We start from the raw sequence: 10,793 nt of genomic DNA, 5'->3' as shown, positions 1-10,793 counted from the left end.
ATCCCAGAGCTTTTAGATGACTTTATAGCATCACTGTGGTATTTTTTAAACTACACTAAATCCATAGTTGTATCTGAGCAGTTCATAGTTTCTTTTCTTCTTTTCTTTTTTTTAAGCTATTTAATTCAATGTAAAATACAGGGGAAAAACAAGAATCAGTGATTTGTTGATTCTCTTGAACATTTATTTTACTTGAACATTTGACAAAACTTCAAAGGAAAGAATAAAGATTTCCAGTGTTTTCAGTAACCAACTTAACTGTATTTTATAAATATAAGCACATTTAATATGCGATGCCTTCAACACAATATGTTGGGACAGAAGCATGTTTAGCACTGTGTTACATTGCCTTTTTTTTTTTAATGACAATTTTTTATCATTTAAGAACCGCAGATACCAGTTGCTGCAATTTTAAAAGTTTGTGTTTTTTCTTGGAACATCAGTCTGTGGTTACTTCTGTGTGATTCTTCTCTTCATGATGCACCATAAGAGGCAGATCTGTGATCAGGCCAGTCAAGTTCTAACACTCATGACAGACATGCAGGTCTGGCACTGTCTTGCTGAAATACCAATGGGAGTTCCTGGGAAAAAGTCACATTGATGGCTGCATATTGTCTCTCTAAAATTCCAATATATAATCCTCCACACACATATCAATGAGCACTGATGCAACCCTATGCCATAAGGGAGGTTGTCATTTGCACTTTTTACTAATAACACCCTGGACGGTCCCTTTCATCTTTGGCACTGATAATTTAACGTCTGTTTTTCTTGAAAACAAGAAACATACATTCATCTGAGGACAGCACACATTTCAGGCCATCTGAGATGTGTTCCAGCCTAAGAGCTCTGCAGCATTTTTGCATAGAATTGATATATGGTGTTCTCCTTGCATAATAGAGTTTCATGTTGTGTTTTATGATACAGTACTCCTGCGCCCTTGTGACTATAGTTATCACAGTATCAAACCATTTCTCATGCCATCTGAGGGCTCAAAAGTCTTGTTCATTCAACAATATTGTCTCACCTTGTCCTTCATTGACCGAGATTTCTGCAGACTTCCTAACTCTTTTCACAGTATTATGAAGAGTAGTTGCTGGAAGATTTCAATTCTTTGCAGTCTTGCTTTTAGAAGTGTTCTTTTTTAACTTGGCAATTCTCTCATGTACTTTAGCACAAAGTGATGAGCCAGGGCCCATCTTTGCTTGCCTAGAGGGAGTCTTTGCTGGATGTTCTTTAAATGCAATTTATATTCAGCTGCTCAAAGTGGAATTGAAAGGTCAGATGGCAAAGAATAAAGAAATGTACCAAAATAAATATTTAATTGCATTTTACAAAATGTTCTAATCTTTCTGAAAATGTTTTTTGTAATCTCATTATAAATAAATAAAAATCAAGCAATAACATATTGCCTTTATAACCAAACTAACACCAAAAACATCACTAACTTCCTTCATTCATTCATTCATTCATTCATTCATTCGTTAATTATCTGTAATGGCTTATCCAGTTCAGGGTCGCGGTGGGTCCAGAGCCAGAACTAACTTCAACAATCATTAAATCATTATAATTATAGATCAGGGTAGAGCCAAAATGCAAATATTAAATGGGAAACAACAATCACTGAGTAATCTAGTTTAATACTTCAGAACATGCATATTAATCAGTTTCTATATTTATTAACATCTATAAATCCATAATTACTATACAAAATAAACATCAATAACATTAATGGTCATGTGGCAAGTATTGATTATATATATATATGACATAATGACTAGGATATATATTAAGGATATCTCTTATTTAGCTTTCTTGACCACGAGCTCTTTTCCCACTGAATGACAGTGCCATTTTCCTGGACATTACATGTCAGTCACATGTCAGTGAGTGGACGAGATGGAGTAATGTTTATAGCCTCCAGAGTTGAAGGATGGGCAGGTTAACACATCTAGGGAGAAGATAAAGGTTAATCCAGTGGACAATAGTAAGCTGGTAACCCTAAACCCTGCATTTCTGTTAAAGGTGCTGATGTTGAAATGGGGGGTTTGTTTAGAGTAAAGTCCTTTTTGCCCTGTGGCAGAATCTCTGGATGCTTTTAGCCTTTCTGCCACCAAACGCCTCACTGCCTTGTTGGAGGTGTGAGAGGGAATAACACAATACCACTCTCTCAACAACATGCTCACCAACCACAACCCTCCCAAGCTGCTGAGAACAGTCCCAAGGGGCTATCAATAGATCAGTAGCCTACCCCTTCCCTGCCTCCACCCCTCAACAGATCTATGAATCTGAACTCTGACACAGTAAAAACTTAATTTCCTCTAATCCCTAGAAATCTTCTGGATTGCAAAGACTAACAGCATGTAGTGGTAGATTAGCTGGGCTGACAGACAGCATTTGGTCATGACCTTAGAGAATGACCCATAGATGACCCCTCTCCTTGGAAGGTCACCTGAGGGAGCCTGTATACATGGTGTTGTTGGATGTGTTAATTGTGTAATGTGTAATGTGTTAATTGGCTTATTACTTTATGCTTTTCTCCTTTACTAAAAGCCTTATCTAAGAGGTTTTCTATAATTCTCAGTCCTATATGTAAATGCTGCAGCTGCAGAGAGTAGGTGCCAGCTACTCCGGGTGTGTGTTCACTGCCACAGATGGGTTAAATCATTCATTTTCATTAACCAGTTATCCAGTTTATGGTCACCGTGGGCCCTGCAAGATCAGTTATGTCTTTGGATAATGGTATTTTGCTAGTGCCAAGGGTTCTTTAGTAAAGAAAATGCCTCTATATAGAACCTGAACATTCAAAGAACTTTTTTAATGAAAGGATTCTCACATTGTGTCTCTTCAGATTGATGGAGAACGTGCTATATATGGTTATATATATATATATATATATATATATATATATATGGTATAAAGCACCTTTTTGAAAAGTGTTCTATGTGGCACCAAAATGAATCTTCTGTTGTATCAAGCTTGACATGGTAACAACAGAAGAACCCTTTTAGGTTCCGTATAGAACCCTTTTCTAAAAGGTGCTATATATAGAACCATCTATCGTGCATTCTCCATCATTCTGAAGAACCCCTTCAAGATACAAATAACCCTTTAAACATGCAGAACGTTTTTTGAATACTTAGGCTTCTATATAGAACCATTTTCTTTACTAAAGAACTCTTGTACAATAATAATTTTTAAGAGTGGCGATTCCAATTTCGTTATGGCACTCAAGCACTGGAACTCTTTCCCAAATAACCTCTTCTCTCAGAGCTTCACTTCTATTTCTCTGTCTTTTTCTTCCTCTCTGTGTAAAGTGTTCTTGGGCATTAGAAAGGCTCTATGAATTCAGCTTTGCATGTACTAATCACATTCACCCTTGTGTGCTGTAACATGCCGTATGCTTTAACATTTAAAGAAATAATAAACCTATAGTAGTGGAAGTCCAGGGGAAGAAAAAGGTCAGAAAATACTTCCTCAAAGCAATCATCACCTGACTGAGGAGTGGGTGGGCTAGTGGGTGGTATAGTGGTGGGTAGGAGTGGCAGTGCTGAGTGACAGCTCATCAATGACACATGGATACATAGACATGAGATTTGAATAAAATATATATTAACAGGAGCCTCTACATAACTCCTGTTTTCCAATTTATTTCCTGGTCCAAGTCTCAAGTAGTATATTTCTAATGATGGGTTTATCAGTGTATGAGAGAAAGTTTTGTTCCAACAACAAACTTTTGTTTACAAACAAATATATCCAAATAATGTTTTTCAGTTTAGTCTTGATTTAAGGCCACCAACTGAGAGCAATTTCACTGATTTGTTTGATATTTGATATATGTTTGATATCAAACTGATTTGTTTGATATTCTGTTAAAAGTTTCCTCAGAAGAATCAAATACATTTATTCATGTATTATATTGATATCAATATGAATACACTATTATTTATTGGACAGTCCCAGACACAAACTCATTTTTAAATGAATGGAGTTACATACCAGAATGCTGTAAATGCATTAGTAGTGACGTTATATTTAACAACAGGTGTGTGTGTGTTTAGAGTTTATTTTGGCTTTCAAAAAGAATAGGGATTAAAAGAGTACTTAAAACGTAAACAAATATAAAGATAGCAAATATTAAATTAATAGATATGACAGTCCAAACAAGAACAAATGCAAATGGAAAATGTGTAGGCTAAAGCATTAGATTAGTGGTAAACACCTTTATTTGTTTGTTTATTTTATGATTAACATCAAAAAGTCCTCATTAATGTATACCATGAAAAAGAAAAAAAGAACTGGGTCTTTAATGAGTTTTAGAACAACCACCTTCAAATGTAGCAATGAGGAGTTGAAAAGGGCAGGGTGTAGAGGCAGGGAGCCTGGAGGTGCTGAGCAGAAACTAGAGCATCTTCATTGCGTTGATGGAGTTAATGCTTATTCTTCCTCTTGGTCAGGAAATACTTCCTTCTGTCAATCGCCCTCAAACAATCCTGAGAGGGCCACTGTGACCTCTGACCCCAATCAGAGGCATCACTTCCTTCCGACTCTCGGCTCTTTAACACAGGAAATGCGTCTCACTTTTCCACCTTCACCTTCCTGTCCTGCAGCAGTACTTAACTCCTGATAATGGTATTTGGAAGCTGTTATTACTCTATGCAAATATTAACTAGCCTCTGTCCGTTTAACAGCAAGAGTCTTTTTATTTTGGAATTGGAGCTAAGATGATAAACAAACAAAAACTCTCTTTCTCCCTCTTCCACTATTTATTCTTTACCCTGGTGGAGGGAAAATGTAAACAAAATTCCAAGGAAAATATTAATATAATATAGTGTGTTTATGATTTTTGTGTCCTGATTAAATAAATGTTTTTTTTTTTTAATGAAAAAAAAATCTCTTGCTCACTCACTATTACACAATCTTTCTCTTTTCTATCTTTTTGTCTCTCTCTCTCTCTCTCACACACACACACACACACACACACACACACACACAGACACTCACACACACACACACACACACACACACACACACACACACACACACACACACACACCTCTAGGAACAAAGCACTCTGCTGCCGTCTTGTGGTCAGTTTATCAGATTCACTTAGTAAAATCACATTGTAGAGGTACATTTCAGGAGTCCCAGTTTAGAAATAGACAAACGTTCTGTTAGATGAAATGCTTTTCATTTGACTGTACACTATTACAGTCGGAGCAAAACCACAAAAAACCCTTTGAATTTGAAAGCCAAATCTTTAACTTTATATTTAAATTTGTAAAAAATATTTCTTTTTTTGTTCATTTTTTGTTGCTATATGCAATAATGAAAAAATGTAAAAAATAGAAAAATTGATATTTAAGGTTTTGTTTCAACAGCAATGGTATATTATATCCTGGAATGTATTTCAGCTGTAGAGTTTTTGGGGGGACACCCAATGAAACTGAAGAGAGCACATGAGAGAAATTGTATAGATTTTTATTATTTTGAATTATAAGCTGAAAATGCTATACTGCCAAGCTGAAATATAAGATATTACCAGCTATTGGTATCGAGTATTGGGTAACACTGCTGCCATCCATGTAGGATTCTGCGGTTTGATTCTCTGCTCAGGCTACGACACTACAGTAAAAAGAGTATTTTTGCAAGACCCCTAACACTACCTTCATCTACATCTGTAACCTGGTTATACTGTAAGTTGCTTTGGGAATGGGTATTTGCAATATTACATTAATCTACATTTTATTTAGCTAATCCAAACAACGCATTTTGGCAACAACAAAGAACTATCCACAGAAAGATAAATAATAATATGTATTGTTGAAAATGATGTATATATTGGTGTAAATATTTTGGCCAGGACTCAAATGTCTGAAACAATTCTCATAAAGGGTAATTTTCTAACTGTGTGCCTACTGGTGAACTTGTTTGGGGGGCAGTGATAAGTCATTTGATGAAATTTCTGAATTTGCTTTGAGAATAATAGTTTAAAACTGTTAAAAGCAGTGTAGTATGACTATATATAATTCAGATTTCCTGAGATATTAACACTGAGGCTTATCAGCAGCTGAACAAAAGACAGAGCAACGTGTTCAAGGTGTTCAGACACTCAGCAGTAAGTCTCCCAAGACTAAGAACCTTCTCAGGTTTGATACAGTAAATAATTCTTTTTAACTCCAGCAGAAGTATCAAAACTATTTGTGAGGAATTTTGGGAGCATCATCATGAAGTCTCCTGAGCCTCAACCAGCAACTTTTGAGCAATATAATGTCTTCTGCTGTTTACTCAACACGTGAACGTCCATACTTTCGGGGTCAAGACGTGGTTGAGATAAATCATTTGAATAACCTGATGAAATGTTTTGAAAGAGGTCCAAAGGAAGGCCTGCTGAGTTGAAATAAATTTTCTGGAAGTTGTGTATGTCCCCACCTGCTGGGCTGCTCTGTGTGTCCATCTTTATTAGTGGAACCCAGTGTTTCCCACAGCAAAGTTGATCTAAACCTGAACACACTGTACTCTGTAATTTTCTAGATTCCAGCTTAGTTTTATTTTCTTTTCTCTCTTTTCTTTTCCTTTTTTTTTTTTTTACAGAAGTGCAGGTAGGAGCATGCCACCTTCATGACGGCAGAACTTTAAAGACTCTAAACAAGAACAAACTAATTCATATCAGTTTTGTTTATATTTGTACTGCATGCAAGTGGTTCACTTGAAAAGGTATCATTTTCATCTCCCAGTGGGAAAGAACAGAAGTAAAAATCAAATCATCATTCCTAAAACATGCAGGCTAGTGCAAAGATGAACAGAGTGCCCTTAATAGCAGTCTGACTGAGAGTACAGTGTGAGAGTATTACTTGTGCTCTAAATTTTTTTTTTAATTATATAGGAAATGTAGATACTTACATAGGAATACATCAAAAAGCTCCATAATTCCTTCATTCATCTTCTTTTCCGCTTGTCCATTTCGGGGTCGCGATGAAGCTTCATAATATACAACTAAATGCCTTTTATATGAATATTTTATTGTTTTAAAATAATTATATTTTTCACAGTTGTACGGTATTAAAGCAGATGAAGATCAGTTTTGCTTTGCTATCTACTGCAGTCTAATATAAGTAAGACTAATGAGGAGTGATGGTGGAGTTTATGAGGTCCAGACCTCCACCTGTCACTATTCATGGAGTGGATGTGAAGGTGGTGGGTATTTATGAGAAAATAAAAATGTTCAGATCATTAGAATTGAAATGAAAATGAATGCAAAAGTAATCTAGCTAAAGTTAAAATGGTGTTCTACTATGAAAATCTGAATCTGAATCATCTTATTCTGTAGCTGATTGTGTGACCTTATGTAACATACCGTATCTGAATTTTTTTTTTTCTTTGTTAAATTCTTTATACAACTCGTAAACATGCTAAAACCCACCCCCAAATACTTGCAAATCCAGTTAAGTCTTTCTGTACAGCTCCAAAAATAACATGTTTGTACTGGCCCAGAATACTTCACAAGACGCTAATGTTGGTGTGTGTGTGTGTGTGTGTGTGTGTGTGTGTGTGTGTGTGTGTGTGTGTGTGCGTGTGTGTGTGTGTGTGTGATATGTAAGTCATTGGTCAGTGGACTCTTTTTGCTTTTTACTTTGGAATGAAATAATGTTAAAAGGAATGAAAACTTCTGGACGAGCAAACTGAACGGTCTCCGACAGGAGCGTGAGGGCATAGTTGATTAGGAGGGAGATAAGTGGCAAGCCCCTACTTATTCTTGCCTTCATATGGGAGGAGAAAAGTAAATGCTTCCAAGAAATTGTCATTTTCCTGTAATCACATTTTCCTGGCCCAGCCCCAGTCATAGACCAAGACTATATAAAGAGAAGGTCTAGGCTTTCTAAAATAGGCAGGAGCAAGGTGTTCAGGATGGATTATCTACGAGTGATCTTTGCCTCTGTGCTTCTCTGTGCATCACTGCTACCTGGTGAGTAATTTTGGTTATAGTTATAGTTTTATTTATCATCTATAAGCCAAACTAAGTCTTCAACAATGTGCCTAATGTGAAGAAATCAACTGTTAAAGACTTGCAGAGATGCCATTCTTGTTAAGCAGTTGCAGTGGCATCTAATGTCTTATTCAGAAACAATTCTCATGACAAAGTTGGCATGCAAAGCTAAATATTTGCAGACAGCTGAAATGTTGGCACACATTTTATTGAACACTCCACTTTAATCCCATTTAATATATTGGATTTTTACTCTCCTAATGAGAGAAAGTGATGGTTATTCTCTTGTATTTGAAATTATGTTCCTTTATTTCTCTGAGAAGGTGAGTGCATCACAGGAGGTAAAGAGGCAGTGCCACACTCTCGTCCGTACATGGCCTCACTGCAGCTGCAAGGCAAACACATTTGTGGAGGGTTTCTAGTCTCCAGTCAGTGGATCATGAGTGCTGCACACTGTTTCCAGGATGAGTAAGTGTAGTGATCAATCTGGATTACACCTTGTTACTGGAATAAAGGGGCACAAATAATTTCATAGCCCTGTTTTGATTATTTTGGAAATAAGTCAATAAATACTCTACAATGACACATTTAAATATAGTTTATTTCTGCACATTTTAATACAGTTTTACTCTGCTATTTTCAGACAAGCAGTATCAAAACTCAAACCATAACATTATCAGTTGTAAAATGCTTATTCGTTCTAAAACATATGGTATGGCAACACTGTGTACAGTTTTCAGTTTAAAGACTAAGGAAACCAACTCTGCTCAAAGCCAAAAGAAGGCAGAGAGTTACTGTTGGAAAGCCAAATATCTTATTGCAAAGTTTTTAAATCAGAATGAAAGAAAGGAGCCTTCAGGCAGGCCAAAGCTAAAAATAAGGCTCGACATGGTTGCTGGCTAACTATATATTGCACCAATGTTTGCATTCTTTTCTGGCCAAAACAGTGATACATATCTTGAATTCCCATTGGCTTGCAGAAGTACATCCATCCACAGTAACACCTAATGTAAACGTGTATATTTTCTTTGTTTCCACAGCACAAATTTTAAGGTGGTGTTAGGTGCACATTCACTGTCTCAGGCAGAGGACACCAAACAAACCTTTGACATTGCTGCCTTCTATAACCACCCTGACTTCAATACCAAGAACTATGACAATGATATTGTCTTGGTCAAGGTAAACTGTGTTAAGTATATGTGGGTAAAGAAAACAGTTTGTCTGTTGTGCCATACGTTTAATATCCTGAGCATATAATCTCCTCCTTATCTGCAGCTAAGTAGTCCAGTTACAGAGACTGCTGCAGTGAAACCACTGAATTTCCAGAGAACCACAGGGAATGATCCTGATACTGATGCCTCAGTGGACACCGCTGGGTGGGGCTCCAACCATCGGGGTGCACGGCCAGACAAACTCCAGGAGCTGACTGTTCCTGTTATATCCAGATTTCGATGTGTAAACGCATATAGCTCTGTTGAAAAGGTCACAAAAAATATGTTATGTGCTGCCAAGTCACGCATGGACACCTGTGATGTAGGTTTACATTTCATTTTTGAAAAGGAATTCCACCAAAATACATTTATCACAATAGCTATAAAATCATATTTCTAACCTAACCTTAGATGCTATTAGATTTGATGCTTAAAAACCAAACATAAACATTTTAGCCATATTTGCTGTTTTGTATTCCATGAACAAATAATTGTATGTGGTTCAAATAATCAACGGTGTACTTAGCCTCACTTGAATATAGAATTGAACATCACACTGTTTGTTGTGATAAATTTAGAAATTGTCAATCATTTATAAATTACAAAATATAACAATTACTGAACATGTGATTATCTGTTGATACAGTTTTCCACATGTGAAAATGTACCTCAGATAATTTGATATGTGGCTTACCCTTTTTGTTGTAGGTGTATCTACAGATATCTGAAAAATATATTAAGGATAAACATTTAAGTACACCAAACTTCTACTGCTTTTCTATAGACAACAGCATAAATATCTCAGAGTGTGACATAATAAGATTGAATTTCACTGATAGGATTATGTATTGAATGCATTAGGGGATGTTGAAAATGTGTTTTGTTGGAATTCCACTTTAACAGCTGTACTTCTAGCATTATGTGCATGATTTTATTATTCACTGAAACTATATCTATCCCTATACAGGGTGACTCTGGTGGTCCACTGCTCTACCAGGGCATTGCTGTGGGGATAACTTCCAATGGAGTAAGGAGCTGTGGTTCCAGCAGGAGTCCTGGGCTCTACACTATCATATCTCACTACGATGCTTGGATCACTAGTACTATGGTGTAACATAACGTAGCATAGACTGATTCATAAAGTGAACAGTTATGTTTTTGTCTTGTTACTATGACTTCTACAATCTGAGCTCTCTCGTTTTTATATTCAATATTGGACAAACATATTCCTTGTCCATTGAACACCAGTTGAACTACAATGCTTCAGGCTTTCTATTTCTTGTTATTGCACATATTTCTCAATAAAGTATGATTTAAGATACTGTCAGTCCTTTAATTTCCAAACTTATGCAATTATCCTTGGGTGTCTTCCTAATGCATGTTGTTACGAAACGCTATGCAGCTCCTGCACAAAAAATGTTTAGACATGAATGATTTACTACTCTATCTCCTCCATAAAATTCCTTTTCTCTGGACATTCCACTGGGTGTAACAGCACCCGGTTCTTCTCACAGATTCAGCTTGCCAGTTTAACAGATTTAAGAACAAATTCAAGCAAAACACAATCTACAGATATGCTAGCATCAGTGTTTCAG

At 36.3% G+C, this 10,793-nt stretch overlaps 1 protein-coding gene across 2 annotated transcripts; it reads left to right on the top strand.

Moving 5' to 3' along the window:
- Positions 1-7,819: 7,819 nt before the first annotated feature.
- On the top strand, positions 7,820-10,520 carry cfd (complement factor D (adipsin)). 2 transcript variants are annotated; one of them, XM_066679450.1, is made up of 5 exons: positions 7,820-7,966; positions 8,311-8,455; positions 9,028-9,166; positions 9,263-9,520; positions 10,166-10,520. In XM_066679450.1, the coding sequence occupies exons 1-5, from the start codon at positions 7,909-7,911 to the stop codon at positions 10,310-10,312; spliced, it is 747 nt and encodes a 248-aa protein (XP_066535547.1). In that variant the 5' UTR covers positions 7,820-7,908; the 3' UTR covers positions 10,313-10,520. The 2 variants fall into 2 exon arrangements, with proteins under 2 accessions (XP_066535547.1, XP_066535546.1); XM_066679449.1 differs by having other exon boundaries at positions 7,842-7,966; positions 8,308-8,455.
- Positions 10,521-10,793: the final 273 nt, after the last annotated feature.

Source organism: Hoplias malabaricus, chromosome 8 (genome assembly GCF_029633855.1).
Source record: "Hoplias malabaricus isolate fHopMal1 chromosome 8, fHopMal1.hap1, whole genome shotgun sequence".
Classification (NCBI taxonomy): Eukaryota; Metazoa; Chordata; class Actinopteri; order Characiformes; family Erythrinidae; genus Hoplias; species Hoplias malabaricus.
The sequence above is the reverse complement of the archived record's forward strand: the minus strand, read 5'-3'. Positions and strand labels throughout refer to the sequence as shown.